Raw genomic sequence first — 16,557 nt, forward strand, 5'->3', positions numbered from 1 at the left:
ATGATGACAGTTCTATATTGCAAGGGTACTTTTTCACTTTCCTGTTATTCTGATACTTCAAGACTTCAGGCCATGACTTAAGAAAGTTTTATTGTTTTCATTATGAAATGTTTATGTAGAAACCAGTGAAAATATTCTTCATTTGATGTTTTTTATCATAGTTGAAACATAAATTGTTATTTCTGGGGTCTTTGAAAGTATGCCTCTTCTTTCTGTAGCGGATGACAATGAGGGGGACAAAAAGAAAAAAGACAAGAAAAAAAAGAAAGGTGAGAAAGAAGAAAAAGAGAAAGAGAAGAAGAAAGGTCCCAGTAAAGCCACAGTTAAAGCCATGCAAGAGGCCTTGGCTAAAATGAAAGAGGAGGAGGAAAGGGCAAAAAGAGAGGAGGAAGAACGCATCAGGCGACTGGAGGAACTTGAAGCAAAGCGCAAAGAGGAGGTACCGTATATTTCACTCCAGGGATAGAATAAGGGAGGGAGTAACCTGGGTTTGTCTGCTTGCTGGTGCAGTTGGGGATTCATCCTTAATATGTTTCTCATAAACAGAATATACTTGGGCAGCTTTTGTGTAAAGAATCTCCAGAGCTTCTTTATGTTTACTTATTTTTTTCTAGGAACGATTAGAGCAAGAGAGGAAAGAAAGAAAGAAACAGAAGGAAAAAGAGAGGAAGGAGCGTTTGAAGAAGGAGGGAAAGCTTTTAACAAAAACTCAGCGAGAAGCCAAAGCCAGAGCAGAGGCTACTCTTAGACTACTCCAAGCTCAGGGTAAGCAGTGAAGTTTAATAATAATTAAACAGAACCAAAAATGCCCAACCAAACTTTATATCTGTTATTGCTCTGTGTTTATTTTTTTTTCCTATCTGGAGCTAGGATGGCAAGTACTGAGTGATTCCATGTAAAGCTGCTCTGTTGTCAAGGAAGGCAGTGTGTGCCTTCTCTTCCCCATTATTTTTTAAGTAGGTTTAAGTGCCTGTATTTTTAGCCTATACTTTGAATATCCAACTTTTTAATACAGTCTACTTGCATTTTAGAGATGTTACTTGTGGAACTTAGCAAAAAGCACTTTAAGAAGTGGTGTAGTCTAAAGGCCAGGAAAAGCACATGGGCTGTAGTGAAGGTCTTGTAAGAACAGTGATCTGGATCTTGTTGAATTAATTCACGTGCTCAGTTAGGCAAGTGCACTGTTTTGCTTCAAAAACAATGGGAGATGTCCATGGAGAAGATATGTTTTTCTCAAGGATTTACCAGGAGTATGTAAGAGCTTTCCTGCTTTTCTGTGAAATATAATCTCCATTGGAATGAAGTAAAATTCTCCAATATGTTCTAAGTAAAATGTCCTAATTTGTTCTTGGTAACTCATTTGTGACTACAAAAGGAAAGTAATTTGTGAGTGCTGAGTGTGTTTGTAGAGTACACTATCTGACAGTTTACTGGTAGGAATCTTTGTAGCTACTAAAATGTTTGGAGCTCTTAAACATACACAAAGGCTATTTCTCCTTGCTTGTTGCTGTAGCTATTAGAATCTTTCTATTTATGTGCCCCTACAACTGGGTTTTTGTCAAATTTGCAATATAAATCACTCAGTACCTGAAAAAAAATTCGAATGTGCAGCAGTAATTTACTTTTTAATTTGTCTTTGCACCAAACTTCTGATTTTGATAGAATCCCTTCATATGTCACAGCACCCACTTCCTGGTGAGGCAAAGATGAAGCTGGTGAATTGAACCTGGCATTATTTTAATACTTGAAACCATCAGTATTGTAAAATAAAAAAGAATAACAACAAATCAAAATCCAGGCAAACAAAAAATCAAAAACCATGAACCTCGCTACACAGAGCGAAAATGTTATCTGCTGAATAACCTTAAGCATGTAAAAAGAGTTCTGCCTGTGAACTACTCCAAGTTGTCTGAAACTAGGACCATTGGCAGAGAGGTTTTACATGAGTTTTTGCACAGTGGACCTTAAATTGTTAATCCTGACATATATGTTCCTGATGGTTTATGCAGGCCTTGTGATAACTTCGAACCTGCAGTCATAGAATACAATTGGATTTGTTTATTTTTTGTTTCATTGCCATCCCCTTCCTCCAATTATCTGACTTCTTTTTGGGAGCAGTCAGGAGTATCTGAAGAGCAACACTCAGGTTTTCTAGCTTTCAAATTCAGATTTTTGAAAAAGATAAAATACGTGTTGAACCTACTTTCTACTCTTTCTTCCTCCATCTTCCAACTGTGGAGAACATGTGCTCATTTAAAACAGTTTGTATTTATTAATTACCTGGATTTTATTTTTAGCAATTTTTTTTGTTTTGCAGGTGTTGAAGTGCCATCCAAAGATTCTGTGCCAAAGAGGAGGCCAATATATGAAGACAAAAAGAGAAAGAAGCAGCAGCAGCCAGAAAATAAAGAAGGTGTAGTTTGCATATAGGGGTACCTAATTGATCAGTCACATTTGTGGAAGTATTTCTGAAATAAATTAGCTAATCTTAGGCTAATTGCATTTAAGGGTTTAGATTTTCTAAATGTTGGACATGTAGAGGGTGCAAAAGCCTTTTACGAGTGTGATGGTTGAATGCTTTGTGTGCATGTGTAGGTCAAATACAAAGTAGTTTAAGTAATAATGACTTACAATTAAGTCTGAGTTTGTCCTAGGACACTGATCCTAGTTTTAGTATTTTTAAATTGGATACAGTTTGTTCATTTGTTTTCTTGTATATAAAACAAATTTTCAGCGCCTGGGTGCAAGTTGTTCAGAGCAGTTCAAAGAGCTTGCATTTTGAAACCTTAGAATTCATTGCACTGGTTAGGTGTAGGTTGAGCATGTCAATTTTTTACTTTTGTGGTTTGCTACTTTCCTCTGGGGGGATTACTGTTGCTTTTCTCAAGGACTGACCCTTAGTTTAAAATTTCAGATGTATTTCTTACTTAGCCTCTTTTTTTTCTTTTCCTCTTTCCTTCTAATTTGACATTGGTTATGTGCCTGCATATAATTTATGGAGTGTGTGAAAAGAATTGAAAACGGTGCTTATCCAAATTGTATCAGTAATTTTTTTCTTTTTTTATTTACTTCTCATTTTTAATGGAACAGTAGGGGAAAGTGTGGGTAGTTCACTAGTATTACTTCATTTTCTCTTGTCTTTTAAAGAAAGTGAGCAGTTTTTATTGTCAGTAACTGAGTTATAAACCTATTCAACTGCTTGGAAAGCCAAATATTTTCCAAATAAGCTGGAGTGGAGCTGTATGTGTAAGTCAGTCAATTTGCACTTTGAAAGTATGCAGCAACCAACTTCCTGTCTTGCAATTTCAGAAAGTGTGGAGGTAACTTCCCCAGCTGAAGAGGCTGTAGAACTGGAAACACCAGTGAAAGAAGAGGCTCCTCTTCCTGTAGATCCAGGTTGGTGGTAATGCTAATAAGTTTCAAACACTTAAACTTGTGTGTCAGTGCTGCATGATAGTTATCCTACCTTGCTGGATGGGGCTGAATGGCCATCCTGTCTTGAGGCAGTTGCTGGGGTTCCCCCCCGCCTTTTCTTAAGAGAGGAACTGATGACATTTTATGGAGTAAAAGGTATGAAGCTTTAAAATGAGTGTGTAAAATGACCCTAAGCTCCCTTATTCTGGGTGAACTCCAGTGTTCGGTTGACTTAGGCAGTTATCTCAAATGAGCACATTCGATGCCTTATTCGCTCCCTTGACTTTTCAATTTCTTTTACAAGTCTGTTTTGTCAATAGTTAGGTGGAGGTAGGGAGGAAATATGCTGCTTCTGTAACTGACAGTGCAATGTTCACGGTGATTGTTTTCTTTATTCCCGATGTTTTGCTTTCATGAGTGCTGAATGCAGAGGATATGTGTTAGCTTGTGAAACTGAGTTATCAGAAAGTTTGCTGATTGTTGCCCTCATTTTTGTCTACACACAGTACTTGCTTTGTCAAAATCACATTGTACTGGACTTCTTCCTCAGCAAGGAGACTGTTTCAATTTTTACCCTTATTCTTAAGTCAGACAAATACTGAAAAAATGTGCAGCTTATGAAAGCAAAGCTGAATGTGTCCTGTGATTCTAGCTTGACTTATCTCATGATTGAGATTTTATTGCCTTAAGAGAAGGGCTCAGTGGCAGAGCGTTGGTTCCTAGCTAATATTCTAGCAGTGTGGAACTTAGTCTTTGTTTCAGAGAGCTGAAATTTATGATACATGTGCTACAGCAAATAGATATCGTATAGTGCCTCTTCTGGAGGGGATTAGGCACTTTTCCATTTGTCTCTTGCTAAGAGCTGCAGTCTTTTCATAAATCTTAATTTTCATAAATCTGAATTCTTGCTGAATGAATATGTTTAATGCTTCTGGAATCCATGGTACAATTATGTTAAGGCTTCTGGTGTCTTTTTTATAGACAATTTGTATATTCTCACTAGTTAAAATTCTGCTGTAACTTGTATTCTTGTTTCTTTGTCACTTTGTTACACGTGGTGACTGTTGATAGGGCAACTCCTTACAAGGATGATGATTGTGCTGCAGGTTTGTGGGTCAAGCATTATGCAGGCACTGGCATGATAGGCTGACAGGAACTAGATGAGTAGTTTTTCTGTGTCTTCCACAAAAGTTTATCTAAGCAAATTACTATATGAATTTTGTGGAGAAAATTGGAGATTATTTTTTAAGTATGAAGCATCTTATTTTTATGGAACATGGAGATAATTCAATAGAATTATGGTGACAGCAAACTTGTAAGTTGCAGTTTTTGTATGTCAAAAGAAGGGGCATCTAAAAATGTTATATGTTGCTGGACTGGCTTTTTTTAACTTCAGTGCTGGGTTTCTTGGTTTCAGAAGAAAAAGAGGAAGAAGATGAAACAGAAGATGGAGGTCTGGATGACTGGGAAGCTATGGTTAGTGATGAAGATGGAGAGAAAGGTGGGCATGTAAATACCAAATGTATGTTTTTTCTGATTAGAGGGCTTTGGGCTAAGTTTTCTGTTTCTGTGGAAAACAGTATTTTACTTTGATTTTTCCTCTGCTCTGGTAGATAAATTGTGAGCTAAGTATGATGATAAATACATACAAGAAAAGCAAAGCTTTTCTCAAAAGCAGAGCTTTCAGAAGCCACACAACTACTGCTTAACTCTTTGGAAATACTCTTACGTGCAGTTACCATCTAAAATAAATGGGTTGTACTTTTTTTGTCCTTTTTTATGGGAGTAAAAATCCTCTTCTCTAATATGTGCTTAAAGCATTTCTGAGTTTAGGGAAACCTTTTACCTGGTATTGTATTTCTCTAGTAATAATTTAAAAGCTGTAGTAGTTTTATTTCATGAATCTGGCATCATCTAGGAGAGTACCCCTGTGAGAAGTTTTCAAAGAAGTGGGGGAATAAGATGGTGTGACGGTTAAGTGTGCATGTGTCACAGTAAGTTCTCTTTTGCAAGGAGAGGCTGAAAGAATTAGGATTGTTAGCCTGAAACAGAGAATGATTTGGGATGACCGAATTGTAGCCTTCCAGTACCTAAAGGGAGCCTACAAGAAAGATGGAAAGAGACTATTTACAAGAGCATGGAGTGACAGGACAAGGGGAAGTTGATTCAAACTGACAGTAGGCTTAATTTAGATATTAGGAAGAGCTGCTTTACTGTGAGGGTGGTGAGACACTGCAACAGGTTGCCCAGAGAAGCTGTGGATCCTCATCCCTGGAAATGTTCAAGGCCAGGTTGGATGGGGCTTTGAGTAACCTGCTGTAGTGGAAGGTGTCCCTGCCCTTGGCAGGGGAGCTGTAACTGGATGGTCTTTGAAGTCCCATTCAGCCAAAAGCATTCTGCAGTTCTGTGATAGGCTTTTTTGAGAGGCAGGTTTGGGAGAAAGGAAAGAAATGCCAGAACATATGTATTTCTGTGCAGGTATGCCAAAGACCATATTTTGTCTGTACTCCACAGGAATGCTTTTGGGGATCTTAGGGCTGTGCAACAGTGCAGGGATAGCTGCCCAGATATTTTCTTCCAGTGGTGGGGAAAAGTGTATTTCTGTGAGCTGTCCTAAACAGGAGTTGGTTACTGGACTTAGTAATGATGTCTTCATTGTTTCTTATGCTTAAGGACTATTTATTCATCAAGTACTTTTTACTTGCCTTCTGACACCTGTGCTTTCAAGTGTAATACTTGATAAACAGTTACATACAGCAGAATGGATTTCCTTCCAGCACAGGTGTGTTCCTCTGGTGCTTTTTGAGTTCTAAGGGCTGCTCACCTTCTTGAGTGTTTTAGTCTGGCACCACTGTCCTGGAGAGGACATAACACTTTTTACTGCTTGCATTTGAAGGCTCTGCCAGTGGGATCCAAAAAAAGAGCCTTCCTGGGAATAAGATTTAGTGTAATTATAAAGCTGATGGACTACAAGTGTAGCAAGGAAACCTAACTGATCTCTAAGGGCAGTGAGCCTGCCAGCAGTGTTGTAAGGAGGAGAATCCATGGTTTTAAAATGATCATCAGCTTGCCTCTTAAAATTTTACAGGTGATTATAAATGGAAAGGTTTCAAAGAAAGAACATTACTTTCTGATAATTATTTTTGTTTGTTTATTGAACAATTCCTATGAAAAATATTAATCTTCTGAATCATCTAAGAAAACCTGAAGAGGAGATTTTTTTTTTTATGGGTGTAAAAGAGACCATTTGTTCTGATTGTTATGTCTGCTTAAATGTGCCTTCCTGATCAGTAGTGTACAGAATCCATATAGTAATGATTTGATAATTTGGCATTATTAAAAAGGTTTTGATGCATTATTCCTTTATGAAGTGCACCTGACTTTAATGTTTGAATGTTTGTGAATAATGTTAAACATAAATATGCTGATATTGTTTTTCACCCCACCCCAAACTTGCTTTGCTTCTGGATTTGAAACACAAACCAACAACTCTGCATGTGAAACCTTTTTTTTGTTGTTGTTTTTTTTTTTTACTACATTGGAAGTTGAACATTGATCTTGACAAGCACTTATTGTAGAACCTACTCTCAGTCCTCATTCTTCTCTAGAAGTCTCTTTTGCTTTTTGGTGCCATCTCCCCCAGAAGTGTGAACTTAATAGAGAATTTTTACTTTACTTTATTTTTAGCAGAGAGCAAACCTGTCCATATTGAAGTCAAAGAACAAAATGAAGTGGATGAGGAAGAGGAGGAAGAAGATGAAGAGGAGGAAGAGGAAGAAGAGAGTGAAGAATCTGAAGAGAGTGAAGGCAGTGAAGATGAAGATGAAAAGACTTCAGATGAGAGAGAGCCAGACTCCCAAGCTATTGGAAAACAATCCATGGAAAAAAAGCTTAGCAAGGAAATCAGCTCTGATTCTGAGTACGACTCTGATGATGACCGCACTAAGGAGGAGCGTGCTTATGACAAAGCCAAACGGAGAATTGAGGTACTAAGATGCACTTGGATTGTTGTGTTGCATAACAAACAGGTTAATTTTCAGTTAATTTTGTCAAATTTGTCAAAATGGTGGTTGTGTCAGGGCTACTATTTAAGCAGAAATTGTGTTAATTAAGAAAGAAAATACTTGGTTTTGTCTGAAGATTAAGTATTTACTTTTAGGTAACTTGACCACAAAGATGGCAACTTCAGCGGTGTTCCCCTCCACCTCTGTGTTCCTCCTGGGAAAAAAGGCTTTTATTCTTTACAGATAGATATTTTCAGTTCTAAAAGATCTGTCTAAACTGTTCAGTGCTTTCATGGCTGCTAAATGTTCTTGGTTTCCTCACCCAAGGTGCTTGTTCAGAATGCACCATCAGCAAAGCTACTGTTAGCGGATATAACAACTTAGCCTACTAGAATGTAACAAGAGCCAACCAAACAAAAATGTAACTGTTAGTCAAAAGTTTTTGATTTACCAAAAGAGGGATGACAGATCTGAAATTGCCTTGAAAATGTAAGTCTCACAGCTAACTCTGTGTTTGTATTTATGTAATCAAGTCAAAAGGTGAGCTGTGGTTTTTGGTTTATGCTCACCAAGTTTTATGTGTCTTTTATGTAGAAGCGACGAGCTGAAAACAGCAAAAATATGAACACTGAAAAGCTCAGAGCACCAGTTATCTGTGTCCTGGGGCATGTAGACACAGGCAAGACCAAGATTTTAGATAAGGTAAGACGTGGAGTGTGAAAGCACTGCCTGTGCCTCTTATTTATGTATTTATTTTTTTTGGTTGAAGACAGAAGGAATTAGAGTGTGATCAGACATAACTTCAGTCTCTTTTATGTGAGTATTTCTGGTCTTTTTTTGTCTTTAGCTCCGCCACACTCACGTGCAAGACAGTGAAGCTGGTGGCATCACTCAGCAGATTGGTGCAACTAATGTTCCTCTTGAAGCTATTAATGAACAAACCAAGATGGTGAAAAATGTAAGTTACAACACTTCAACAACACTACAACAACTACATCTTAAAAATATAAAATGTAGACTAATAAAGGCTGTGTGAGATTTCCTGACATAGACCGATGTACTTTCCCCACTCTCATTTTGGAGTAGATTGTTTTTTTAATTCCTATCATTCCCCCAGCAAAGGGGAGGCTATCTCATTTTTCATACATTTGATTTCAGTTAATGCATTGCTGTTCCTTCAGAAAAGTAGGCAAATACTATTTACTCTGTTCTGGACAGTACACATATGTACACTGACTGCATACTTGTCAGTGTTTGGATTGTAAATTGAGATCCTCAAAACCGCTTGAGTATATTTTCTGTTAAAACCACCCTTTGCTGTATGTCCTGAAATCTGGCCAATTCCTGGGTGATGAATTTTACCATGTTACAGAAATGCTAACTGTTCAGTATCATTTGTTTTCGATACTATGTCCTATTTTGCTTGCAGAAGCAGCTGGCTGAAAAGCCTTGGTGTAGTAATGGCTTTTTCCAAGATTTTACTCAACTTGGTAAACATGTAAACTTAGGGGAGAGGAGAAAATCATCAGGACAAGCATGGTGCATCTTACTACTGTGAAATGTTTTTTCTTCTGTAGGCTGCCTTGTCTTACAGATTTGAGCTTTACTTGTGGCTGGTTGATACCTGGAGGAATGGGCTGCGTAGCTTTTTTTTTTTGATGTTGAAATGACTGTTGACTGATTTTGTTTATAGAGGGTGCTGGCCTTAATGTATGTATCTGGATTTTTGAAGTGCAGACTTTCAATAATGTTGCCAGCTCTTATTTTGTTCTTTTTCTCTACTTGTGTAATCTCTACAAGATGGCTAATATTTTGAAATGTTAGTTTGACAGAGAGAACATAAAAATTCCAGGCATGCTGATAATTGACACTCCAGGACACGAGTCGTTCAGGTAATGTTTCCTCACAGTGTTGTACTTCTCAGAACTGATGGCAAAAGCATCTGGAGATATTTTTAGCGAAGTGTGAGGTCTCTGCTTAATTAATTGTTTTAGTTCTCACTTAAAAAAAAGTCCAACAAAACCAACTTAAAGTAGAGGAATTAAGTGGATTTGCTTCATTTGCAGGTTGCTTTTTATATCTGGTTAATTGCTGGCCTTTTATAGCTGATTAATTTTCTGTCTTCGTGCCAATTGAGCCATGAATATCTGAAAAAGCATGTAAATAAAATAGTTAGTGTAAGAGGAAAGATGGAAGCAGGAAGCTAGCTGGAGGAAAAAAGGTGAGGATTTCAGGTGACCTAAGTACTCTGCTATGAAAAATTAAAACTTTTGTCCTAGTCTCTTGTTCATAGTGTCTCAGTTAAGGTAACTGAGTTTGTTAGACTGAAGTTACTAATTACACAAGTCATCTGAGTCTTAGCAGAGATCAAATGTATTCTAGGAACACCAGTGGCATGCAGGCAAGCCACTGAATCAGCTTTTAAGGGTAAAACAGGACTGAGCTCACTGAGATGAGATCTTGGGTGAAATCCTGAAACAGAAGAATTAAGACTTGGATGTGACATTTTTCAGTAAAAGCCTTTGTAAGCATTGAAATGCTGTGTTGTGGGGCACTTGGTAATGTTCAGGTACATTGGCATGGTACCTCTTAAGAGCTCTCCATCTGTCCTGGTTTTGTTTGTAACAAAGATGTGATAGTCTCTTTACATTGTATTCTATGAAATTGTGATAGTCTTAGTGTTTATGCAGTATATAAAAAAGTCTTGTTCGGATTTTATACTCCTGCATTTCACTTTAACTGTCTCAATTGTTGCTCAGAAAATGATCAGAACGTATTTTACATTGTAAAAATATATAATAATATGAAAACTTTCTGGAGGAGAATAATAGTTTATTAGTTTTGCTTACAGATTCTTTAATGTATTTTGTTAAATGAAAACTACAAAGTGTCATTTGAATGGTTTACATTTTTGAGGGGAAATAACTGATGAGCTTCAGCTTTTTGTTTGTCAGTGTAAGTTTGACATTGTACTTGGTGTTTTTATAAAGGTTTTGTTGCTAAATGATTTTTTTTTTTTGTCTTTTAATTTCACAGCAATCTGAGAAACAGAGGAAGCTCACTTTGTGATATTGCTATACTTGTAGTTGACATCATGCACGGTTTGGAACCACAGACAATTGAATCAATAAATCTGTTGAAATCAAAGAAATGCCCCTTTATAGTAGCTCTCAACAAGGTAGGATAGATTTTTATCCTAATAGTGTATTTTTCCACTCTAATAGTGCATTTGGCATTTGACAATTGTCTGTTTCCTTCCTCGAACTGGAACTGTTTTGTGTAATATCTGAAGGGGTGGTTTTGGGTCTTGCGTGTAGCATTTTTTTTGTGTCCTTGATACCACAATGGCTCTACATGAGCTTTGCAGAACAGTCAGCTCTTCTTTGAGTCCTGACTGGTAAATTTTGTTGCCTTATGTAACTTCTGTGTATCATTCACACTTCTGGAATTCAATTGTGAGGTTTTTTTTCCCCTTGTGCCTACTTATATAGATTTGTGTGCGTTTTCTGATAAAACTCCAAAACAAGCTTCACATTGATGAGTCATACTTTTTATTTTAGCCACTGAGACTGGTCAATTTGACTTGAAGACAAGCTGACTTCAAGCCATGGAGCAGTAATGTTGATCACTAGTGGGAAGTGTTTTGGGCTTTGCAGTATTAGATGGAAAATTGGCCAGTTATTTTCAGCCCTCTTTTTAGAAATCCCGTGCATGAGAAATATGCTGCTTCCTTGTGATGACTCTGTGAATTATATATAAATATAGAAACTACTCATGTCCAATGACTTTGGAAGCCATCTGACATGCTGACAGAGATCTGTCAGAAGGCTGTTTGTGCGTAGTGTAAAAATTGCAATACACTTCAAAAACTGGAAGGAGCATTAAGATTTGAAGGTGGTTGGAACTGAAGAGGCCATTATCTCATTGCTGAAACCAGCTACTTTTTGAAAGAATGCACACAACCTCTTTGATGGAGAGGTGTCCAGGCCTTATGGCAGAGCAGTAGAGTTCTCTCTCAGTCAGACCCAAAGACCCGACTGTCATTCATTGCCATCAAAAGCAACAGTTAGCCTGAAATTAAATGGCTAAGAGCTCTTGCATTTTAAGTTATACATGTATTATTTGACCAGATTATAATCCATTTGCTTAAGGTGTAGTTTTGATTTGTACAGCAAATAGATTTTTGGGCTAAGTCTGTCCTGCTTTGGCAGCTGTCTTGGGGAGGTGTTTCTGAACTTCAGCTGTGTCTTTCAAACAACCCCACTCTGGTCCCTTCTCTGTAGCAGGATGGGAAAGGGCCTATATTTACCTGAAAATTTTAAAAGATCTTAGTAAAACCAGTGTAGTTCTTCAGGAAAAACCACAAACACTTCTGTGGTTTTGGGGTTCTTTTTGTGTGTATCTGAATCTATAAACAGGTCTCTCCTGAATGTTTTCTTTTAAGCTTGGTGTAATTTATGCATATAAACTTTTTCCATATGAAAAAGATTACTATAGTTTGAATTTTTAAAATCTGAAGTAATATTGCTATCCTGTAATACTGCTTGACATAAACAGAGCTAAATATAGCACCTAAAGCAAATAAAAATGCTTTAATTTGATTACTGGAGGAGATAGATGGATAGCTAAGTTGTTTGACAAAGTGTTTCTCACTGATGATGTGGCATAAGCATAAAGACACCACTTAGTAAGCTGCATAAGATGATGTACTGCTGTATTTTCAAGATTGATAGGTTATATGACTGGAAGAAAAGTCCAGATACAGATGTAGCTGTCACCTTAAAGAAGCAGAAAAAAAATACCAAAGATGAATTTGAAGAACGTGCAAAGGCTATCATAGTGGAATTTGCAAAACAGGTAGGTTGGAATATTCAAGGTTCTTTGTTTAAAAGTGATAGTAAAGGGGGGTGAGTGAGTCATGTGGTTTTTGGGTTAGTGGGTGGGTTTTTTGTTTTTTCCCCTTTCCTCAAAACAACTTGGAATATCAAGAAAACTGTTGCATTCCTTCTGACACATTGATGTTAACCTTTCATGAACCAAACTTCGTTGTTTACATTTTGCGTAATTTTAACTGCTCCATCCTTATTGCTGGTTTGGAGAAAAACAGCTAAGTGCTGTGCCTGGTCAATGGAGTCATGAATAGCAGATGAAGTTTTCTGTCATTATTCTCTTTCTCTTTGGGAATAGCCCGAGAGAATCCCATCTGTCTTTTTCTCTTGGATGCTGGCAGGGTATGAATCACATCAGTTCTGGGAACTTCCTCTGTTGGTGGCATAGAATGCTGTCTAGAGGCTAGATGGGGTAATTAGCTTTGTAAAATTATCCCACACTGCTTCCAAATGTGGATTGAGGCTTCGTGTTCCACAGCATGCTGTCAGTAACAGTGTTGGCATTTTGAATTGGGGTTTTAAAAATGCAGTGGTATTTGACTGGGGTTGAATGTTCCTGTCAATACTGATGTGTATATGTGCTTTTCCCTGTGTAACTGTTAATTCTGATTCCAGGGCTTGAACGCCGCCTTGTTTTATGAGAATAAGGATCCTCGCACTTTTGTTTCTCTTGTACCTACCTCTGCTCACACAGGGGATGGCATGGGCAGTCTGATAGCTCTTCTTGTTGAGCTCACACAAACCATGCTGACCAAGAGACTGGCTGAGTGTCAGGAGCTGAGAGCTCAAGTCATGGAGGTAATACAGCAACTCTTTCTTGAAATTCATATAGAAATTTATCCTTTCCCTGCACCTTTCATTCTGGTAAGAGAAGAGTATTTGAAGTGCTTAAATAGGAAGTAATTTTTTTGTCTCCTTTCATTCAGGTTAAAGCACTGCCAGGCATGGGCACTACTATAGATGTTATTCTGATTAATGGACGTCTGAGAGAAGGAGACACCATTATTGTTCCTGGGGTAGAAGGTCCTATAGTAACTCAAATTAGAGGTCTGCTGCTGCCTCCTCCTATGAAGGAGCTACGAGTTAAGGTATGGCAGCTGGTTAGCATACTGACATTTAGCACAGGAAAAAAAAATCAAGCTTTATAAAAAGAGAATGTAGTAGAACATGGTTGTATTCTTGGTATCTAAAAGGGGCTTCAAGAGGAATGCAGGGGACATCTGGTGTCTTTTGTGAAAACGTATGTTCATGTTGGTGTGTGTGTTGTCCCAGCAGTGGCAGAGAGAACAATCAAGGAATTGCCTTGCAGGGGGATTAGGATGTGTATGCTATAATAAGGGATTGAGACATGTGGCTACATGTGAGAGGGAGATTCTCATCTTAAATGGAAACTGGGGTGTACTGGTACAGCGACTTCTGAGTTAAAGTTATATTAGGAGAAGTGTTTTTTCAGTAACAAAACTCATATGCTCTTACATTTGAGAAAAGTGAGCACATTAGTTTCTAGGGCTGGTTGGTGAGTGGCAGTGACCAGGACTCCTGCAGCCTCTTGGCTTTTCAAAGAGTTTTGCTGCCCTAGTCTTATTAGCCTGAGAAGAAGCCCTGAATTTGAGATCCTTCCTGCATGGCTTTCAATGAAATGAGGAGACAGAATCAAAAAGCTGTAAATAAATTAAATATATATTAACATTAATGCATGCAATTCAAAGATGATGAAAAGAGCTGCTTTGATGTTTCCTGTTTAAAAGGGAAGGAATAAATGTCTGCACAGACTTTTTTAAGGCAAAGTAAACCATATAGATAGCCTAGGTGAATGTTATAGGATGGGCCTTTCAGATTTGGGAACCTTGAGCTGCAGAAGTGGACCTAGAGTAGCTGCTGGGCTTTTTTGATGCAAACAGTGAGGATGCATTTTGATTCAGCTTATTCATGTGGAATTGTCATCCTTGAAATAAGACCCAAATTTTTTGGGTGGAGGGCTAAAGGATAGAGGTTTGCAGGAACAAAGTGCTTATTGAGGAAGGAAGCTACCTTGCAGTTTTAAGAAAAGGATGGGACATCTAAATTAAAGAAAACAAGAAATCAGAAAATCCTTCCAACATCAATTTAAAGATGTTGAGAAATAACATTGTTTTTGTTATGTATTAGAGTCATGCTCTGAGTGTGAGATCTTTGAGGCTCCCCTGGATAGGGAGAGAATGTGGGAAATTGAACATGGAATTGTGCACATGAGAAGGCTGGATGGCCTCCAGTGGGAGAGTGAGACAGCCCTTCCTGCACAGAGGCTTGGGCTGTGTGTCAGCTGAGCTTTAGTGTTTTTGTTAAGCTGTTGGCATCTTCCCATCACTTGCTTATGGGACTTTATTTGTGGGGTTTTATTAGTGAGCTGCTTGCTCTTTTCTAGTGTATGTTCCTTTTTGGTGCTCTTCTCTGCTTTTAGAAGATTTCCCCGTGCCCTGCCTGCCTTGGCAGGGGCCATCTGAAGGGAGAGGTGCAGGAGGACTGAAATGTGCAAATGCAGAGCAGAGACAATCACTGATGAAAGTTGGGGGCTGCTGCACTTCACTGCTCCCTGCCATTTGCTTCAGCTGCTCAGCACTGTGTTGTGTTGCTGTGCACCTGTGCTAGTGTGTATATTCTCTTTTTCAGAATCAGTATGAAAAGCACAAAGAGGTTGTTGCTGCTCAAGGTGTGAAGATTCTTGGGAAAGATTTGGAAAAAACCTTGGCTGGTTTGCCACTGCTCGTAGCTCATAAAGAGGATGAAGTCCCAGTCCTCAAGGTGAGGTGGCTGATGTTGAAATACAACACACTGAGTGTGTGGCTACTTGAGCTCTCTGGCGATGAAACTCGAATGTTGAGAGCTCAGTTTGCAAATAACTGAGTTTTTTTGGTTGTTTTAAAAACTGTTCCAGTAACATATATTAGCCTTGTGCCCATGTGAAGCGTTAGTGGTATGATGTTTTTATATCTTGACCATTAGTTTTTTTTCCCTGATACTTTGCTGGGGTGTCTCTGCTGCTAGAATAAGGTTTGAAAACAAGGATCATGGTATAGTTTGACTCTGTTAATGACTGATTTGGTATTTATAGTAATTTATGGATATATTCTAATCAAGTTATATTAGGTAAATATCTACTAGTGGAGTTCTGCAAACTCTCCTAATTGCAAAGCTAATTTAAGACTTCTGCAATAAATTTCTTTAGTGACTTACACATTAAAAATGGGAGAGGAAAGGATGTAGCTATCCTAAACCCAAAACGGCTCTGTGCTCTCCAAAGGCAGGAAGTTAGTTTAGAAAGGAAACTCACCCGTTGCTAATTGACTTTTAAATTTACACAGTCTTCCTTTAGTCTTCTGTCTACTTATTTATGCCTTTGAAGGGAAGTTAAACTTTTCGGATGTCCAAACACAGAGCTTGTTGCTGCGTCCATGCGAGTATTTACTTAGTGTGCTACTGGTAGTAGGTACACGATGGCTAAATCCATTCTTCTGCCAGAGGACTTAAGTGAGGTTAGAAGGCATAGCCTCTGAAAAAATGTGGGTTTGGCTTCTTAAAAAGCAACAAATTGGCTTTGCTGCTCTTACATCCTGTTTTGTACCCAGGCCTGAAGAGTGTTCAGGATCCTTTCCAGTTCATGGGTTTAGGTGTTGGCTTTTGTCACTGATCCTCAGGCAGCCAAAGGCATTGCCACACAATGTGAGCCGTGTGTTTGCTCAGCCGTGCCAGCAGAAACTTGCAGTGCTGGGCAAAGTGATGTGTAGTCTGCAGAGCAATGTTACCAGCTCTGAAGGTGGGCATCTGCTCAGTTTTATACAATCATCTTCCTGAAAAATCCTCAGGTCTAGTTCAGCTCAAGCTTTTCTAATGCCAAAAACAGTCAGTGTCTCACAGGCTGTCTATGATTTACACTGCAACTCTGTCACTTGGGACCGATCATCATGGCTGTCACATGTTTTCAGCAGCTCATGAACAGGAAGATTTTGTACCCTGAGGCATAAATTGCAAGAGAACTAAAACTTGCTTTTTTCTCTCCTGTTTTTTTTTTTTTTCCACCTAAAGGATGAACTAATACATGAACTGAAGCAAACACTGAATGCAATCAAATTAGAAGAAAAAGGTGTTTATGTCCAGGCTTCTACTTTAGGCTCTTTAGAGGCATTACTTGAATTTCTTAAAACGTCAGAAGTGCCAGTAAGTACTGCTGTGCTTAATCTGATGCCACTGATTCTGTGTTTAGTCAGTCAATG

General features: G+C 38.3%; 1 protein-coding gene across 13 annotated transcripts in view; it reads left to right on the forward strand.

Moving 5' to 3' along the window:
- EIF5B (eukaryotic translation initiation factor 5B) overlaps nt 1-16,557 on the forward strand; it is a 40,095-nt gene that overhangs the window by 18,795 nt on the left and 4,743 nt on the right. For 6 of the 13 annotated variants that reach the window (XM_066313641.1, XM_066313640.1, XM_066313632.1 and 3 more), the window contains 15 exons: nt 219-439; nt 615-765; nt 2,318-2,413; nt 3,310-3,396; nt 4,832-4,915; nt 7,102-7,400; nt 8,013-8,120; nt 8,266-8,376; nt 9,243-9,310; nt 10,455-10,596; nt 12,144-12,275; nt 12,923-13,105; nt 13,234-13,395; nt 14,957-15,088; nt 16,370-16,501. In XM_066313641.1, coding sequence (XP_066169738.1) covers nt 219-439; nt 615-765; nt 2,318-2,413; nt 3,310-3,396; nt 4,832-4,915; nt 7,102-7,400; nt 8,013-8,120; nt 8,266-8,376; nt 9,243-9,310; nt 10,455-10,596; nt 12,144-12,275; nt 12,923-13,105; nt 13,234-13,395; nt 14,957-15,088; nt 16,370-16,501 — 2,108 coding nt within the window. The remainder of the gene's footprint in view (nt 1-218; nt 440-614; nt 766-2,317; nt 2,414-3,309; nt 3,397-4,831; nt 4,916-7,101; nt 7,401-8,012; nt 8,121-8,265; nt 8,377-9,242; nt 9,311-10,454; nt 10,597-12,143; nt 12,276-12,922; nt 13,106-13,233; nt 13,396-14,956; nt 15,089-16,369; nt 16,502-16,557) is intronic. The other 7 variants (XM_066313633.1, XM_066313634.1, XM_066313635.1 and 4 more) reach the window with 7 other exon arrangements.

The sequence above is a fragment of the Sylvia atricapilla genome, chromosome 2 (genome assembly GCF_009819655.1).
Source record: "Sylvia atricapilla isolate bSylAtr1 chromosome 2, bSylAtr1.pri, whole genome shotgun sequence".
Classification (NCBI taxonomy): Eukaryota; Metazoa; Chordata; class Aves; order Passeriformes; family Sylviidae; genus Sylvia; species Sylvia atricapilla.